Source organism: Suncus etruscus, chromosome 7 (assembly GCF_024139225.1).
Source record: "Suncus etruscus isolate mSunEtr1 chromosome 7, mSunEtr1.pri.cur, whole genome shotgun sequence".
NCBI classification, from domain to species: Eukaryota; Metazoa; Chordata; class Mammalia; order Eulipotyphla; family Soricidae; genus Suncus; species Suncus etruscus.
In genome coordinates, this window is record NC_064854.1 from 80,255,601 (window position 1) to 80,276,223 (window position 20,623).

The 20,623-nt window shown below is 32.5% G+C and overlaps 1 protein-coding gene across 2 annotated transcripts in view; it reads left to right on the forward strand.

Annotated features, from left to right (window-relative positions):
- Nucleotides 1–6,720: 6,720 nt before the first annotated feature.
- Nucleotides 6,721–20,623, forward strand: part of BMP5 (bone morphogenetic protein 5) — a 161,636-nt gene continuing 147,733 nt past the window's right edge. For both annotated transcript variants that reach the window (XM_049776899.1, XM_049776900.1), the window contains exon 1: nt 6,721–7,210. In XM_049776899.1, coding sequence (XP_049632856.1) covers nt 6,721–7,210 — 490 coding nt within the window. The remainder of the gene's footprint in view (nt 7,211–20,623) is intronic.

The window sequence follows — 20,623 nt, forward strand, 5'->3', positions numbered from 1 at the left end:
TGGAAAGGAGATTCCCCACTAGAAGAAATTTCAGAAATGCACATGTATGTCAGAGACACATTCTCTCTCTCTCTCTCTCTCTCTCTCTCTCTCTCTCTCTCTCTCTCTCTCTCTCTCTCTCTCTCTCTCTCTCTCTCTCATCTAAAAACCAGGGAAAGAAATATTCAAAACTAACTTATTCAGTGTAGCCATGAAGGTCACCAGTCACATGAATTCAAATACCTATTTATTAAGTTAAATTTTAAAGTAGTATGCAATAGAATAGACTCGGATTCATAATATGCTATAATTCAAGAAAGAATTGAAAGCCAGAGCAAGATGATGGAAAACTGTGTAAAATATATTCTTTATAATTCTGTATAATTTTATATAACAAATTACATTTTTGAGTTCTACATTCTCATACAATAATATAATAATTATAATTCTCATATAATAATATAAATTTCCTAGAAATAGTTATAGATTGTTTAGACTTCTACAATTGGAAAGATTAGGAACTGTTTATTTATTGCTATATTAGAGGCAATTAATAAGCTATAGTATTCAGTGTATATGTGGGTGCAAAAGGTTTTCTTATGCAAGCATTGTTTTTATTTAAATAATTTATTTCAAAATATGGAATCTGAGCCACAATCAAGGAGAGAGCAAAGGTCTTTCGTGTTTTAACTTAGAAATTTTATTTTAATACTGAAACACTATTATTATACAAATGTGCTTTAGATATTGCTAAGCCTATTTTTTAGGGGTTCTCAACTTTGGCAACACATTAATCACTATTAAAATTTATTGAAGTCTATGCCTCTCCTTAAGGATTTTGAATTAATTTTTATTATAACCTATTCATTAGTTTTTTTTTTTTTTTTTTTTTGCGGGGAGGGGATTCTAGGGCCATACCTGGTGATGGTCAGGGGTTACAATTACACAAAATAATTCTGCACTTGTCCTTTTATATTTGGTTTTTGGTTTTTGAGCCCCACCCGGTGACACTTAGAGGTTACTCCTGGCTATGAGCTCATAAATCCCTCCTGGTTTGGGGACCACATGGGACATTGGGAAATCTAACTGCAGACTATCCTAGGTCAGAAGTGTGCAAGGGAAATGCCCTACTGCTGTGCCATGGCTCTGAACCCCTATTCATTAGTTTTTCTTAATTATCCTACTTCCCATTTGTGATACTAATGTGTCACCTAGCTAAAAATCATTGTGGTAGAGGGTATTATACTTTCAGAGCATAAATAGAAATATTATTTTATGAATATTTTGTAAAATAGTGTTTATTTCCCAGGGTTAGGTTAGGAGAATATTGCTATGGGAAAGTAGGAACATTTAGTCTTACAGATGATAATAAGCATGATATTTAGGCAATTTTGTATTGCTATTTTTAATTACTTCAAATTGTACATTTTCTGTTTACCATCACATCTAAAATTTTTCTTTTATTCTCTCTCTCTCTCTCTCTCTCTCTTTTTCTTTTTGGGCCACATCTGGTGACACTCAGGGGTTACTCCTGGCTATGTGCTCAGAAATCGCTCCTGGCTTAGGGGATCACTTGGGACACTGGGGGATCAAACCGCAGTCTGTCCTAGGTTAACATGTGCAAGGCAAACACCCAACCGCTTGTGCCACTGCTCCAACCCCTGCAGATTTTATTTTCCAGCTAGAATATTAGTTTGCAGTTCATGGGCATTAGTGGAATGAATTATCAGTTATGTCTTTCATAATCTTCCAACACTTGTACAGATATTGAATTGATCGATATATGTAGGATGTAGAGTCAAATTGGGGACAATGGTGATGGAAAATGTGCATCAGTGGAAGGTGTTGGGCATTTTATGAATAAAACTCAAATATGAACAATTTTATAACTGCATATCTCATGTTGATCCAAATAAAAATAAAAAATTGTTTATAGGATTGGAGAGAGAGTATAGATGATAAGGCCAGTGGTACAGGACTTGCCTTGAGATCTCTAGTGGCACATATGGTCCTCTGAAAATTGCCAGGTGTGATCCCTAAGCGAAAAGCCAATATTAAGCTCTTTGCTTACCTGAGTATGGCTCTAAAACAAAAAGTAGTGAAATGTGTAAAAACATTCACTTTAAAATGGTGAATCTGGCAGACTATAAAGTGCTTTACCAAGTAACTTTCCCACACCCCAGTCATTTTCAGATCTCACTTCACCTTGTTATGTCTTGTCTACATTAGCACCGCCTTGAACTTTAGCAGGTGCTATTATGATTGCTAATTTATCTTAAACATAGAATGGTCACTGTCAGTGAGTTATTGCATTGTATTAAGTGACTTCAAAATAGGACCAGTAAAACAAAGCAAATCCATTAAGCATTTGAAATGTAAATGAAGTATTAATTAATAGGGATAGAAATTGTTCTATTTCTAGTAGGGAAACAGTCCTTTGAATTTTGTTCATCTTTGTCAAAAAGTCAGCTTTTGTTCAAATATTAATGAGCTGCCAAAATGCACTGTTAGTACCAAATATATATTTTTGGTTTTCGGGTCATACCCTGCAGTGCTCAGAGGTTACTATAGGCTCTTTGCTCAGAAATTGCTCCTGGCAGGCTCCGGGGACCATATGGGATGCATGGCAAATGCCTAACCTTTGTGCCATCTCTCTGGCTCTGAATTCTCCCAATATTAAAACCGAATTCAAATAATAGTGCTATCCCTTAAATGAAAATAAATAATACTATCATGATTGCAAGCTATGTGGGGACAAGTACTTCTAGTCTTTTTGTTGCCTAAGCTAAATCTATAGTCAGTCACGTAGTAGGTTTTCAGTAAATAACTAGTGCATGGATTACATTGGAATGTGAATGTTTTTTTAAATGATGGTTTGTTCAAAAAATGTTTTTTTTGTCAACTACCTACATAATTATTTAATAGTCAGCCCTATGAATTAAAATACTTTATAAGTTTAGTAGGTGGTGAAAAATTAGGTCTAAAAGTTGTAGTGGGATAAGCAAAATAGAGCCTTTTTACAGACTTTTAGATAGTTATTTCATTTCTCTTTTTTTGATTTTTAATAATTAAGTATTATTATATTTTCTAGTAAGCCAATATTTATTACCTGTACACATGAAACAATCTCAGGAACGAAGGCAATTGAAAAATTCTCTATTCATTTGAAAATATTCAATAACATAGCTATTTACTAAAAAGAATACCAAATATTTCCAAGTCTTTCCTAACCACTATTAATCAGGTAGCAAAACAAACAAACTGTAGTCTCTCAGTAGATTCACTATCAGGATTCTGCAGTCAAATATTAAGTCAGATGGTGGTGGTGTAGCACCATTCTGCCTTCCCTCTGTACCACTACACTGCACACATTCCAATATAACAACAAAACCATAAATGAAATGAAAAGAGCCTTCCAGAACAAACATATTAACACATTTTTACAAATTTCTTTTGTGCTCTTTTCTTTTTCAAGACCAGGAGAAAAGAGGGAATCTACTCTATTTGACATAATTGATTTACATATTCATGGACTAAGTGTTCCAAATTTTAGAGAGGAAAGGAGCTGCGTAAATAGAAAAAAATTACAATGAAACAAACTGAATGAATCCCTCCTAAAAAGGCATTTAGCTAGTATCTACAAAGCATTTATATTACTACCTACATTGTGAGTGGTTTTGAAGAAGGATCCTTTCCTAGAATTCTTCTTACCTTCAGGAAGAATTCCTTTTATGCCCTCTGTACTTTTCCTGCCCTAACTTCTTTCTTAATATATATTTCTCAAATGTTGATAACATATACAAAGTTTAAATGAATGCTCTGAAATTTGCACTGCTTTTACTTTGATGTTGAAGAATACTATATCTTTCAAATTACTCCAACATACTTTGCTACAAATATATCACTTGGGATGCCAAGATCTAGAATTCACTTACTTTTCATTGAAAATGATTTTTAACTTATTGGTAGTTAGCATTTTCTCTTTATCCCTGGTAGGTTTTCCCCCTTTATTTTCTTTTTTCTCACTGTACATGTTGAGCCTTAAGAAAATTGAATGTTTGCCAAAACTTTTTTGATGTGGGAAGGAAAGTGGGGGAGGGTGACTAAAAAGTCTGTTAACACTAGAAATTGATCCTCTAAATAGAGGTTCACTAGATGTCTGGCTAAACAATTAAAGTTACATTGATTGATATTATAAATCATTCTTTAGCAAAATGAGTTTTTGAGGCTCATGCCACCTCAATTCAGTGTTATTTTACACTTGTATCTTAGAAAATAAATCAACACATATGAAATATGATAAAAAATAGTCTCATCCTATAGTTTGGTCAGTTTTACTAAATGAAACAAATTCATAACATTGATTATTTTTAAATTCAGAGTAAAATTGCAATAGACTGTATCATAATACAAAACCTTGTAATACATGCTTAATATGTGCAGAGGAAGAACATTTCATCTCAAAGTAATTGATTTGAAACTAAACCAATGACCCAAATTTCTTAGTTGGTTAAGTTATAAAATAAGCAATGTCAAGAATTTTAGTGGTTTAAACAATTCCTTTTTGAAATTCCTTTTTGAGAATCCTTTACTTATTTCCAACTTGAATTATTGCTCTTTATGTGCTCAGTATTTTATAGTATTGTTCCATGTATACAAGTGTTTAATTTCCTGCTGTAGCATTCCATATAGCCATTAATAAAAATTAATACAATCAAAGTAAATATTAAGCCATCCTTCATCAGGTGGTGCAAGTGGTAGGGCGTTTGCCTTGCCCACACTAATTAGGAAGGATGGCAGTTCGATACACCATATGGTCTTTCAAGCCAGGAGCGATTTTTGAGCTCATAGCTAGGAGTAACCCCTGAGCGTCACGTGGGGGGGCACCCCCCCCCAAAACCCAATGCAATAGACTTATCCCATTTTTGTGTCTTGCCTTCATCCATAAAAAGATTTGTCAGAAATACGGTTTGCTTTAAAGAATCCAAGAAACTATTTAAAGAGAAATTAAAAAACAAATTAGGTACTTCTCTATAAAGGAAAAAAAAACCACATTAGGTTTATAATAGCTCTAGTATTTGCTTGAAAAGCAACAGTATCAGAATACTATCTCAGAAAAGTAGTGTGAGCCCTAAGGTTAAATGAGAACTTGGAAGGAAACATAGCTTCACAAAAATACTCTAGACTTTCAAATTTTAAAAGCATTAAACATTAAGTATTTACACATACTTTACTCATTTCCTTGGATTAAATATGCTATTCTTGAAAGGTGTACATTTTTCTCATTATAGCTACCAATTTATGAAGATGTAAATTTTAATCTATAGTAGTCATGAATGTTTTATTTGTGTTTATATGGGTTAAAACAAATCAAATTACTGAGTTGAAATGATCTAAAAATGTGTCTTAGACTATTTGTATTTTGACCTTTTTGATTTAAAAGTGGAAATATGAATATACTTGTTTTCTTAAGATTGGGATATTTAAAGAATCTTAAAGTTGGGCTATATAATCAATGTTTTGAATTATTGCAACTATTGCTTTAGAAAGTGAAATATATTTATTGGTAAGTTTCTAGTATATTTTATTCTGAACAAAGTCTAATATCCATATCTTTATTTCAGATCTCCCTTTATTTTTTATGTAGCAAAACAATAACTTTGGAAAAAATAGAAATAACTTCAAAAATAGTCTGAGACATATTAAGTCTTAAGTTAAAACTTAATATAGAAATGTACTAAATGTGTACTATTAAAAGATCTAATTGAGCACTATATTAAATCGGTGGCAAAATGTCTGAAAGAAAGCTGTCTGAAAGCTCACTTTTTTACCTTTTTAGAAGTTGCATTCCCCACACTTTGCTGTGGTATGCTAGATGTCTGGCTATAAAATCCTTGAAAATGGAGGCTTTTCTGGCAGCAAAAGGGTTAAGTTCTTTTTGCTTTAGCAGTTTCAGATTACAATGAGAAGCCTCTTCTTTCCCAGCAGGGTTGTGCTTACTTTACTCTTTAGATCTCCCTTGAAGGGGGCTGGTATATTTGTGCCTGCTGGAGGTGGAATTAACTGTAAGAAGGAGAAAGGGATTGAGTGGACTTATAGGAGGGATTTCAAGTAAATTCAGGAAAACACATTTACTTGAATAGTAGAAACTTGAGTCTTATTTTACACCATGAGGACACAAAAGATGTCAATCTTATCAACAAGCTGCGGGACAAATATATATACCAACACCAAGGTGCAGATCAACATATATTTGTGATTCAGACATCACAAATTTGTCTTGGATTTGTCTTGAAAAGAGCTCAAGGGTTGAGAAGAACTCAAGAGCAAGTGAAGATAACTTTGGAAACTACAGTATACCAGAAGATTAACTGCATTAATTCAAACACCAAAGGCCTGGTTATATTTTTTTAAAAAGCTCAATATAGGAATGCGTAAGCCATCTGATAAAATAGTAGCCGGCTTCTCCATCATTACAGCAAAAACTTTTAACAACTGTGGATAATTGGAAACCCGAGTTTCTGCTTTCTTAGAAATAACTACTCTCGACACATTCCAAAATATTTAAAATAGAACAGGAAAATCAGTGAGATGTTGTGTTCAGGCATCAAAAATAGGTGATTTTTTTTTTCTATTACTAGAAAAGTGCACCTCTTAAGAATTAGGTTTCTTTTTTTTTTTTTTTTTTTCCTTTTTCTTTTAAGAGCACAAGGACTTAAAAGGACTTTGTTTAGGACAAAAATGCATCTGAATGTATTTATACTTAGAGGTATTGTGGGATTCATCTGGAGCTGCTGGACTCTACTGGGTTATGCAAAAGGAGGTTTGGGAGACAATCATGTTCACTCCAGTTTTATTTATAGAAGACTGCGGAACCATGAAAGACGGGAAATACAGAGGGAAATTCTCTCTATCTTGGGCTTGCCTCACAGACCCAGACCATTTTCACCTGGAAAACAAGCTTCCTCAGCACCTCTCTTTATGTTGGACCTTTACAATGCAATGGCCAATGAAGAAAATCCTGAAGACTCAGAATACTCAGCAAGGGCATCCCTGGTGGGAGACACCAGAGGAGCAAGAAAGGGATACCCAGCCTCTTCCAATGGGTATTCTCGTCGAATACAGTTATCTCGAACGACTCCCTTGTCCACCCAGAGACCTCCTCTAGCCAGCCTACATGATACCAACTTTCTGAATGATGCTGACATGGTCATGAGTTTTGTTAATTTAGGTATGTTGTTCATTTATTTATTAATCTTTGTTATTAAGAATGGAAGTTTGCATATGGTGAAGTAGCTAGTTGGTAGGTGGCCATAGTTCAATAAAATTTTGTGCCTTTTCATTTTTTATCCTGCTTCTGTTTTCTACTTTTCATTGATACAATATATTTCTATTGTAGGCAGACATTCTTGCACATATATTTACAAATGTGTGTCTGTGTGTATAAAAGTCTATACACATATATTTAATGTGAAAAGCTAAAATCAAGCACCTATGATTTAAATAGATTTAGATATTTTTCAGATTTTGTTCATATTTCAAACTTCCCCTGTAAAATGTGAATAAATAGGTAAATAGTTTTTAAAGGAAGAATTTATATAGTATGCTATACAATGGGCAAAGAAAACCCTTACTGACAGGAAAGTAAATATAACATCTTGAACTTCTTTGTTTATTTATTTAAAAACATAAAAATATAGACTGAAATGCTAAGTTAAAAACTTAAGAGAGACAAAAATGTGAAAATATTGATGTGAAATTAACTCAGATAAAATACTGCTGTAAATAGAAAGTCAAAATCCAAAGAGTTTGAGTTTTTATAAAAATTATGTTAGATAAGGAATTTAGATCTTACATTTCTTTGAGTAATGTTTAAAACATAGTGTGACTATTTGATTTATTTTCAGGTAGTCTTTAACTCTACAAAATTTTTCTTTTTGTTTGAGGCAAAACCTACTTGGAAAAGTCATTAATTAGCAATATTATTTGTGAATAATACTCATGTTTCATTCAATGCTTGTACTTCCTGGTGTTCTAATATATTGACATTCAAATAATAAATTGGTGCCTTATATTTTCTCACAATACTAGCAAAACCATACCATTTTAAAGTTTATAACATTTTTCTTGTAATTACTTTATTGTTTTAGAAAAACTGAAGGTAAAAACATACTAATTGACACATTCAAAAATGATAAAATGTAATCCAAAACACCATATATCTTATCGATATTTGAATTTCAGATATTAAAGAGCAATTTAAGAATGTTTAAAATATTGTTTTAAAATGCAATCTGCTTGACTTATAATTTATGGGGGGGTAGCACTTAATTTTAGATTTTCTCATACACTACATTCAAGAAATTTTTTAAAAAGTCAGACAGCAAGAAATCATAACAACATGTGGGTATTTTTTTAATATATAGTGTTTAATATGCTCTGTTCATTTTTCTTAGGTATTGTAGCATGAAGAATAAGGTATTTAATAAATCATATGTTTTATGTTAATAAAGACAAAGCACTCAATAATATGTTTTAGGATGTCAACATTAGTTGCCCTAATCAGGTGTTTTGAAGGCTTCTCACACCATATAATTAATAAGATTAATTTAGAACTTTGAAGCCATGGAAATATAGCTTAATTCACATGGGTTTGATTGCTATTTTCTATTATAAGTGGCTTACAACTGTGACTCTTAGTACATTTTACTTTGTAGCAAATTCTTTGTAATTATTCAGTTATCTAAATTAGTTTGAATATTTTAATAGGAAAAATTCAGGCCAGCATAACTAATATATTTATAAAATAAATCACTAAAAAATAAGTCCATATTATTTAAAATCTGCCACTGAAGAAAATGTTATATTTTTTGAGAAACTATACCTCAGTCATGAATATATCCCAATAAATATATTACATTAAAATTGACTATTTTGATCATTCACAACAGGAGTGCAGTTTTTTTTTATCATTTAGAATCTGTATACCATTGCTTCATATAAGTCTACATAGAATTAAAAAAGTAATGATAAAGTTTTAGTCAGTGGCTTTAAAACTGTATTTTATCATTAAAAGAATACCTACATTTTAAACCAATAAGGTTTATGTACTTTAATTAGATTATAGTAATGCAGTTTACTAATTATTACATAAAATACAATATTCAGTTGACTCTACATATATTAGATAAAAATTTTAAAATATTTTTATCATCTGTGAACTCTAATGATTTATTTTTAGCTATAAAACATATTTTTCTTTAATAATTTCAACTAAATGTCTTACATGAAATTACTAAAAAATTGATTTTAATTCTAAGAGGGTTTTTTTCTGCTAGTCTCTGAAAAACCTTAAGTCATGATTTTGTTTTATTTTTCTTAGTCCATAAGTTCTCAGATGCCTTGCAACAAATTATTGCTTAGTAAAAAACTTTAATTTCTATACTTTTTCCATAACAAATGAATAAATGGGTCAAAGCATAGTTAAAAGGGAAAGAAGTTAGTGTCATAATAAACTGCACTATGAATTTCAGTGTACTTTAATGTAATATTCATGAACAAAATTTCCTACAAATTAGTTTCTTGTTTTTAGATGACTCAGAGTAATTTTGTTAACATCTTTAAAGATGTATCTTTAGAGAAGACTAAGAACAAATGATCAAATTAGCAATAGTCAAGGGATTTGTATTAAGGAAGTCACGTGGGTATTTAAATATGTGAAAGGAATCTGTTGACATTCCCCATACTAAAATGAATTACATATAAAGAAGCCAGTAGCATCCTTTTGATTAGTGCTTGCATTTGTCATTTACATATAAAAGAATAGTTTTTATATATGTATCTTTATTCTGAAAGAATAATCCAACATGTTTTCGACACTAAGAAAAAGACATTTTAAATTCAGAAATGTAAGTTTTTTTAAGATCTACCATTTAAAATTCAAAATTTTATGTTCATCAAAAATAGACAGAATTCAGTTAAAAATTAATCAAAAATTTCTTAAGGCCATGTATATATAAAATCACTTATTTTGAGTTGTGTTTTATTGATAAATATAATTATATTTATCATTAGAGAAAACATTGATAAATAAAATTGTTTTATTTTGTTTTGAGGAAACAAATATTATTAATTATGAAGAATAATTTCCAACAGATTTCCATTCTGCTGTATTTATTATTTATAAGCCAACTTTTGTCAGTCTCCTAGTTTTTAACTTTTACATGTTGACTTCCTTGTTCTGTTCCTAAACTACTAAATTTTTGCTGGACTTTTTGCTTAGTCAATTTCACAATAGTTTACTGTAACAAAAATATATCTGATAACTTTTGCTTTTTAATCTTCTCTTTATCAAGGTGTTTCCATGTCAAATTCCTATACAAATGAACATAAGGATTGGTTTATTTGCTTGTGATATTTAAGTGTTTTTTAGTTACATAAATACATGAGTTATACTAAAGTAATTTTTTTGATTTCTTGACAATTTCAAAATCAAATGAAATAACATTGCAGATGTTTTAGAGAAAATGTCAAAAAGCTGTAAAAAAAGAAATTCATTCTGGATTATTTGTTTTTAGTGTGTATTTCTGTAATGAGAACTCTGGGTTTAATAATGGTTTTTGACTCATTGATTTTTAGTAGGTTGAAGTCAAATACTTTCATTATATTTCAAAAAAATTAATTTTCAAATGTAACTATAAATTTGATTTTTTATTTCAACATGTTTAGCTTCCTCTTTTATGAAATGGGGGAGGGGAACCTAAATAAAGTCTGCTGAGCCTTATTTTTCCAAATCTTTCAACTTTCCTTGTTCTATAATTTTAAAATGCTTGTCCTTTGTTGACAGATTTGAAACAAGTTCAGTGATATTTGTTGTTTATGGCTAATTCAAATTGCCTGGGGGCGAGAAAATGCTGTACAGATTTACCAAAAGATGCCTATCTATGCACTCACTCCAACAGGGTTATTAACACTTGTGTAACATAAACACTCTCATAAACATAAATTATTTTTTGTGTATGTGTAGGGAAAATTGGATAGGAAAGATGATAAGATGTAGAAAAACCATTAGAATATTAGAATATTATGTCTGGCATCACAGATTATAATATTAGGTAAAACATTATTCTTTAAAACTTTGAAGTTTTGAAGAGACTAGAAATTTTCTATTATTATGGGGAGAATTTTATCTCTCTTCTTTAATTACCCCTGGTATCCATTAAAATGATCAAGGACTTCTTGTTCTTCATATAACAGTTTTATTATTAAATGGTGGGCATGGCTGCAGAGATAGTTATAACCTTAGTCTAATTAAAAGGGCTTGTTGCTGCTGCATGTTTTAGTGATCGCTCATAAATAATTTGTTTCAAAAGTTTAGTAAAAAGTAACCTCTAGAACAGAGAACATGAAATGTGTGATAGAGGGCCTGGAAATTTCTAATTCCTTCCCTTTCATTCCTCATTTTTAAGTATCTGCAGCATCTCTTTCCTCCCCTCAGCCCTCACATATTTTGGCCTTTCCTCATTGACTCTATGGTCTCTAGCCCAGGGCTTTCTTGGCACCTTAGCCCTGCTGTTTCCACCCTTCCTGGGGTCTGTCTTTGGTCCCAGTTTCTTTATATTTGGAGGCTTAGATTAGCTGAAAATCGATTAGTTCTGACTTGATCACTTAGGTACAGTCTCCTGTTTTCTCTCTGGTTGAAAAGGAAAAGGTTCTTATGTACCACTTGCAACCTCCACCCATCCTGAGCAAAAAAGCTCCCTAGTACAGCAGCACTGGACTTTGCTATTCCCACCCTGCAATTGTTTCTCCACCACCCATTTATTCCTCCCTCATGTCTCCTTGAGGATCCATGACACTGTTTAACTGTTGTTGTGTTTTTCGTTCCTGTCTATTTTATAACAGACTTAAAATTTAAATGGAAAATTTAAGGGGGGATATTATTTTAAAAAAAGAGGGGAAGGAAAGAAAATGCAGCATTGCCAAGACATCCAATTTCTAAGCCACACCTGGGTAATAACAGAAATATGTATAAGAAAGGGCAGCATTAGATCTAAAAAATATTAATAAAGTGTTGACAAAAGAAAAAAAAAGAGAAGAAAATTTAGCATTGAACCAAAATAGCACAACCCAAAAAAGCAATTCACTTTTGTCTTATATAACACTTTTATTTATGCTGTTTTTATTTACAACTCAGATGATATATATTAATAATGGACTATTTTCCCCTTATTAAGTATAGTATGAAATGATGGAAAGGATAAAGAGATCAAGATTAACCTTTGGAAATAGAGAACAAATAAAGATGAACTAGAGAAAGGAATACATTTTTTTTCCCCAAAGCACTTGAAAGGAAATAAAACAAATGACATGAGTCATTAGAGGCTAGTCTCGAAACTGTGCAGGTAAATTATGTGTTGGAAAATCTTCGTCTACTTCATACTGACACAGCAGCTAATTCAACACCCTCAGCCACATCAGCGCCAGGGGGAAAGCCTTTCATCTTGACATACTAAAATGCTGAAGTAGGATAAAGAAAGGGGCAGAATAGGGGGCTCTCTATGTATGTGTGTACAGGGAATATGAACAGACTATTCACATTTACTGTCAAATAATGTTGTAGCTCAGCGTGAAAAACCCACAGGATCAAGGAAGAGGCTTGCATGACAATGCACGGAGAGGATTGCTGTGCAATGCTGAAATCAGAGGAGTCAGGGAGAGAGCTAGAAGGAAACAATGAATCCGTTGTTGGAAGCAATATTTATGAGTGCCTCTTTGCATCTTCAGTTCATATTTTATTGGCTGGGCCCTGTGGTTTATCTTCTTTTGCTCAGTTCTTAAAATAATACCCTAGTAAGATAGCCTTTAAAACATACCAGTCAACCTTGATAACAAATTCCTTTATTAGGGCGGGGGTGGGGTGGGGAGAAGATCTGTTGTGATTTTGATGTTAGATTAGGATGTTTAAAATACAGTTATCAGTCTTAATTTTTGCATTATACCTGTTATGGTTTCAGTCACACCTACTGTATTTCAGAAATTTTTGCAAAAATCCACAGAAACAAGTAATAAACCCTTATATATATATATATATATATATATGTTTTGTCAAAATGAGTGTGATAAAATTATAATTACAAATGTAGAAACAAATTCTACTAAAGTTTTGTTGTTTTAGATCATACTGGCTCAAGTCTTATTATTGAATGTGACTTAGGGATTCAATGCTTAAAGGACTATGTGATGAATTGAACCTGGTTGAATTTTCTATGCAAAGCAATCATCTAACCCTTGTATTATCTTTCTGGTCCTTAAAAAATCATTTGTTGATCTCTAAGAAATATCTTAGTGAGTCTGGATAAAAAACAATGGTCACAACTTTTCACAACTATAAACAATGTGTCTCACTTAGAAGGTAATGAATTACATTAGTAGTATATAAACTTGAAAATCAATATTGAGACTATATCTAGATTATGTATTATTTTATAGTTTCTAAGATGAAGATTTCTGACTTTACTGTGCTGTTTAAAAACGCATTTTAAAAAAAGAACAGGTTTTATTTTTAAAACATTATTTTCCTTTTTTGTTTTTTGGGCCATACCTGTGACGCTCAGGGGTTACTTCTCACTATGCGCTCAGAAATCGCTCCTGGTTTGGGGGACCATATGGGATGCTGGGTGATTGAACCACGGTCCATCCTAGGTTAGCTGTAAGGCAGAAGCCTTACAGCTTGCACCACCGCTCCGGCCCCAATAACAGTTTTTAACAAAACTGAAACACAGTGCTAGCATCTGAAGAAAGCTCTCTGTATTTTAGAAATTGCTCAATTTAATTAAATTATCTCTCAGATATTGTTTTTATTTCATTTTTCCTTGAATAAATAACATTTTTGTTTTAATATCTTCCTAGGTTATTAGGAATGAGGAAAATAGATTTTTGTTTTTAGAGACTACACTTAGAAGTGCTTAGGACTCTACTCCTCTGCTCAGGGGTAATTCCTACAGATGCCCAAATAATCATATATGGTGCCCAGAGTAGCAACTGGGTCTGCCTCATACAAATAACCTTATTCACTATGCTATCTCACTGGCTCCAAAGATCACTTTAAAAGGTCAGAAATAGAATTTATAAATTTTCAAGTCTATGTGACTTGTCAAGGTATAAGGTACATTTGCAAACTCCTTTGATTGTCCATATGCTGTCACAAAATGATTAATTTAATTTTATTTCCTATGCACAAATATTGCACTTATTATAACTTTTTCTTTAGCCCTCCTCTTTTGGAAATAGTTATTTTAATAATTTAAGTGTATCACATTGCTTTAATTATAAATTAAAACTTATATTTCCTTTTCTCTTCTTCCATCACCAAAGATACTGACATAAATGAAAACCAAATTCCTGGGTTAAAGCCCATATTCTATACATGGCATTATGATATTAGTTGCATAAATGTTCTCTGTCTCTGGTTCCTTAAATGTGTTTTTGATCTGAATGAACCTTGTCAACAATAATAGTGTTTTTCCTCAATAATGTTGAAAATATTATATATTTATTGCACATGATTTAAGGAGTATTTAGAATATAGTGAGCTTTCAGTAGATGTCTATTACTGCTACTAGAGGTGCAATTAGATTTATCATCTGTTTCATATTTTTAGGAGTGGGTAACTAATTTGTGGAGGCCAGTAAAAAATGCTAATGTAACCCACACCCTTTGTTAAACATAATTACACATTCTAAGTGAATAAAAGCTTTGTCCTTTTGAGAATGGAGCCTATGCAGTTACTAGTCAGTTGTACCTGAACTGACCCTTTATGTTTGGTTATAGAAAGTCCTGTGAGTCCTTTAAAAAACCTTCAGTAGTAAATAATTGTTTCTAAAAAATATAGAACATAGTCAAATGGAATCATTTGAGGAGAGCTTAATATTTCAGTGTTTATGTTAGTGTTTTGTTAATGGGGTTCTTCGTTTTGTTCTTTTCGTGAAATTAAGCAAAGATGGTGGTAAGGCAACCTGAAAAGCAGCAGATAGTTTTCAGAAGATCGAAAGAAAAGCTGTATGGATGTAGTACTCAGGGAGCAATAATGACTTTAGTAGGAGAGATCCCATGAAGTTAACTCAGAAATACTCAGCAGAGAGCATGACCAATCAATAAATATTTAGATCTCACTTTCCATTGCCTTATACATGTACTGATGAAAGTACTGAATTGTATGTTATGATACCCACTTTGTATGTAAGGAAACAGCACCAATTAAGTGGAATCAGTACTTAAACATAATTTGAGTTGAGTCCAATGTCTTATATTTTTACAACTCAATTGACATATTATCAATTCAACAACAGATTTAAATTACTCCAGCTTCTGTGCAAGTTAACTATCTATATGTTATCTTTGTTGTATTCTATAAAAAGATTAAAGAGAATGACAATTTTGGGAGTTCATGAGTTGAAGTGCACAAATAAGCATGGCATGTGAAAAATACTTGTAAAAGGTTCAGAGATTTTATTTGATATATAAAAACTATTTTATATCAAACTGAATTAAGCTAAATAAATGCCCAAGGGAAAGTTGCTTCTCATAGCAACTAAGCTTTGTAGCAGAATAGTCCCTCTGCCCTTTTATCACAAGCAAGCAACATTTTTTCCCAGTGTAACCTATATTAATACACTACAGATGATAATTTTTAATCCAATTTTCTTTTATTATAGTCTAGTGTAACTTAAAAAAATGTAGGATTCTTTTAAAGTAACCTGATGGAAGAATTGAAGTGTTATTAAATATCCTGTTGATTTTGTTCCCTGAGAGTAATAAAAGAGTATTTGGTTCTTTTACTATGTCAGAACCAAGTATCTCAATAGTGGCTAAGTGTAAGAACCTTAGGTCAGATTGATTTTGAAACCAGCTTTGCACTGACAGTATTTATTCTAGTAAAATATTCCTTTTAATTAGAGCTGTTTTCTTATTTAAAAAGTGGAGATCATAATATCGAATTTTGAGTAGGCTTAATAAAGTAGGATTTTAGACCTTTAAACCTGCCCGAGGAAAGTAGGTTCATGATCACTATTGCTACTAAAACTACTTCACTGGAGTTGAATGTAGGACCTCCTAAGGTAAAAGTCATCTATAGTCAACGCTTCAGAATTTGTCAAATACTGTTGCAATTGTGGGGTATTATGCATATGATATTTCTTCTATCCAAGAGAAAATAAACCTTGAGTTTCATTGACTCTGTATATCAGTTGGTCTTTGATGGACTGTGTCCCTCACAGAAGTATGTCATGAAAAGTTTATGACAGCACTTCCTGGAGTCTAGGAGTTTCTTTTTACACACTCAAAGATAATAATTTTTGATGCATTCTGAAAATTGAATTTTATATTATCTCTGGTCAAATTTCTTGAACAAACCTATGGTTTTATGTTAGTTCATTTCTATTTTCTTGCTTGTTATGGAGAAGAGGAAACTGATTGCAAGTCAAAATAATAATACACAATTAGAAAATATTTGGTTGTAGACATGTCACTCTCTAAAAGACCCTTCAAAATATTAAAAAATCTTGAATAGTTTTAATGCATATTTTTATAATTTGACCTGTTATTATAGTTTTAAATTTGTTTTTAGTTCTTGGGAAGAAAAACAATTGTTTTATGATAAAAATCTTGGTGAAAAAACTTCTGAACTCTCAATTAAAAAAGCCATTGCAGCAAATACCGTTCAGTCCTGGAGGTTTTTGTTTATAATGAAATCCATGTTTAACATATTAAGAGTTAATTTTAATTTATCTCATCATTATTTTTATAATTTTAATAGCTTTCTATATAATACAGTTCTGGCTCAAAGATTTGTGGGTGGTTATTTATGAGAACTAGACAACTAGTAGACTTTATGTATTTTATTTTGGTTGTTTTTATTTTTGCTTTGGAACTATATCAGTAGTACATATCATACCCTTGGCTCTGGGCTTAGGGATCACTCCCAGCTGTGATTGCATGTGGTGCTGGAATTCAAATCTAGGAGAAAGGCATAAAAGGCTAGAGCCCTACCTGCAGTACTATCTACTTGGAATCCTTAAGTATTTTGACTTCTGACATTGGTCTGTTTTATATTTTCCTTTAAATGAGACATTTTTTAAATTAATATCATTACATTTTTCATGAAAATATTTCAAACAAATTATAATTTATGGTTTTGATTTCAAAAACCACATAAAAGGCCACTTATGATCTGTTTATGATCTCTATTTTTTAAAAAATATTTTAAAAATCATAAGAATTTTTTATTTTTATTTATGATTTCTATTTTTTGGAGGGGCCACACCCGGCAGTGCTCAGGGGTTACTCATGGCTGTCTGCTCAGAAATAGCTCCTGGCAGGCACGGGGGACCTTATGGGACACAGGGGACCATATGGGGCACCGGGATTTGAACCAATCACTTTTGGTCCTTGATCGGCTGCTTGCAAGGCAAACGCTGCTGTGCTATCTCTCCGGGCCCATGATTTCTATTTTTAAAAAATAGTTTTTATTTGGAGATTCCTCGAAAAACTGGAAATTGAGCTCCCATATGATCTAGCTATACCACTCCTAGGGATACCCTAGTGTTGTGTATGTAAACATTTTATGGAATTATTATGCTACTGACCCTACCCTGATAGGTGATTGTGCCCTACACTAGGGTATGATCTGGCATTCTGCCCCCACCCTAGGGTGGTACCTGATTCTGCTTCCACCATTGGGTGGTATCTGATCCCACCATTGGGTGGTATCTGATTCTGGGGGATATAAACAAGGGTCTGTGGAAGGCGAGGGGCTTTTTGACTGGAACTGATGCTGAGACTTTGGACTTCAGTCTTGTCCACCGAATAAAGCTAATATTTCCACAAGCCTGACTGTCTGAGAGCTGTTTACCCGCCGCTTCACCTCAGAACCGCCGGCTGAACAGGGTGGCAGACGCAAGCTCTGAGCTGGAGGGGAAAGATCTCATCCTCCATCCCTCCATCAGTCAACCTCTTCAGAGGCTGACTTGCAACACCCTAGGAACACAAAAATACAATACAAAAATCCCTCATCACACCTATATTTATCACAGCACTATTTACAATAGCCAAACTCTGGAAATAACCAAGATGCCCTTCAACAGATGAATGTCTAAAGAAACTGTGGTACATATACACAATGGAATATTATGCAGCTATCAGGAGATATGAAGTCATGACATTTTCCTATACTTGGATGGACATGGAGACTATTATGCTGAGTGAAATAAGTTAGAGGGAGAGAGAAACAGAATAGTCTCACTTATCTATGGGTTTTAAGAAAAACAAAAGACATTATTGTTATAATGCCTAGAAACAACAGAGATGAGGGCTGGAAGGATCTGTTCTTGATGTGAAGCTCACCACATAAAGTGGTGAGTTTAGTTAGAGAGATGACTACACTAACTATCTGACAATATTAATGACTGAGAGAAGTAGAATACCTGTTTTGAATACAGCAGGGGGTGTGGGTGGAGGAGATGGGGTGTTTTGGTGTGGGAATGCACTGGTGAAGGGGAGGGGTGTTCTTTTTGTGACTGAAATCCAATTTAGTCATGTTTATAATTACATTGTTTAAATAAAGGTATAAAATATTGTTTTTTATTTTTTTAAATTTATATTTTATACATTCTTTAATTGAATCACTGTGAGATACAAAATTGTTCATGTTTTAGTTTCAGTTATACAATGTACAACACTATGAACATTTCCTCCTCCTCCTCTTCCTCCTTTCTGTCTTCCTCCATGGTTTGCAATATTGTTACTGATGGGTTATCATTCATATTACTTTATTTCCTTTTAGCACCCAGTTCTGACCAGAGTGATCATTTCTAAAATCATTGTCATTTTGGTTCCTTCTCTGCCCAAACTGCACTCCCTGACACCTAGTGTTTACACTATCCATATTGTAAAATATTATTGACTTTCAATATCTTCTAATATTTTGAATGAGAAAAGATTAATTTAATAACTTTGTATTAGTTTATAACATGTTGAACAAAGGTAGTATGATTATTGGATGTATAATTTGATGATAAATTAAATAAAATATAAATTTTAAATAAATTTAAGTAGATACATACATAAATAAATGCCAATATAATAAAATAATCGATTTCAGATTTTTTTTTTGTTTTGGGGCCACACCCAGTGAGGCTCATGAGTTACTCCTGACTATGTGCTTAGAAATCGCTTCTGGCTTGGGGGATTATATGGGACACCGGTGATCAAACTGACCATTTTGGGTCAGCTGCTTGCAATTGTCAAATGCCCTATGGCTGAGTTATTGCTTTAGCCCCTATTCATATTAAATTTTGAATTGGTGGTGGGAATGTTGCACTGGTGAAGGGGGTGCTCTTTTTGTGACCAAAACCCAACTACAGTCATGTTTGTAATCATGGTGTTTAAATAAAGATTAAAAAAAGAAAGAAAAAGTTTTTCTATTCGCTAACATTATGTTGAAATCAGTTATAGCTCTTCTATCATTCTTATTGTTTTTGGCTTTGGGACCACAGCCAGCGGCACTCGGGGGATACTCTTGACTCTACACTCAGAAATGACTACCGCAGGTTCAGGGTACCAGATAGGATGCTAGGGATCAATACTCGGTCAACTGCATTGAAGGCAAATTGAGCATAAACTGTGCTACTGCTCTGGCCCATAGTCTTCTGTTATTGACTTTGGAAAAGAATTGATAAGCATTTGGGGATGAAGAGATAGTACAATGGATAGGGTAATTGCCTAGAATTCAGCCAACTTTTGATTGCTAATATACCATATGGTCCTATGAACCCCCACCAGGAGTGATTCTTGAATTCAGAACCAGGAATAAGCCTTCTCCACCAACAAATGTGGCCCCAAATCAAACCAAACCAATATAAAATATTACTCAGTATTTAATAATTTTTGTATACATGTGTATATATATATATTTAAAATATATAATGTCAGGTATAATAATTCTAATTATGTATATTTCGAATTATCATTAAAGTAATATAAGTATAATGTTTGTGCCAATAAATTGGCCAAATAATTGGCAGACATTATTTCAATTTTTATGCATCTCAATTATGGTTTAGTAAATATTTTTCTAATCTCCCTTTTTCCAGTTGTAAAAATTGAGGCCAAATATGTTATAAGGTGACCAATTAGTAATACAAAATTAGTATGGGAACTATTATCTGTTGGACTACATTTTATGTGTGTATATTGGACCACACCTGACACTGCTCATGGCATACTTCTGGTCTGTGTCAGGAATAATTCCTGATGGGGTTTATGGAGCCATATGTGGTGCCAGGGATTGAACACAATTAACTGTGTAGAAACAAATGCCTTACCTGCTGTACTATGACTCTGAACCTAAGAATCTAACTTTTAATAACAACAATAATAATAATGTTTAATCATTTTTAAAGTATTTTTGGACATTTGATGTGGTTTTATTTTATGTACTGCAACATATTTCCCTCCAGAATGTGATATGATCCCAGAATACACATTTGTAGAATTAGGAGTTTTGAAAGATCATTTATGTAGTCATTTGATAAATTTTATAAATTTAATGGATCAAGCACTTAGAAAAGTCCAAGCTTGTTTTGCT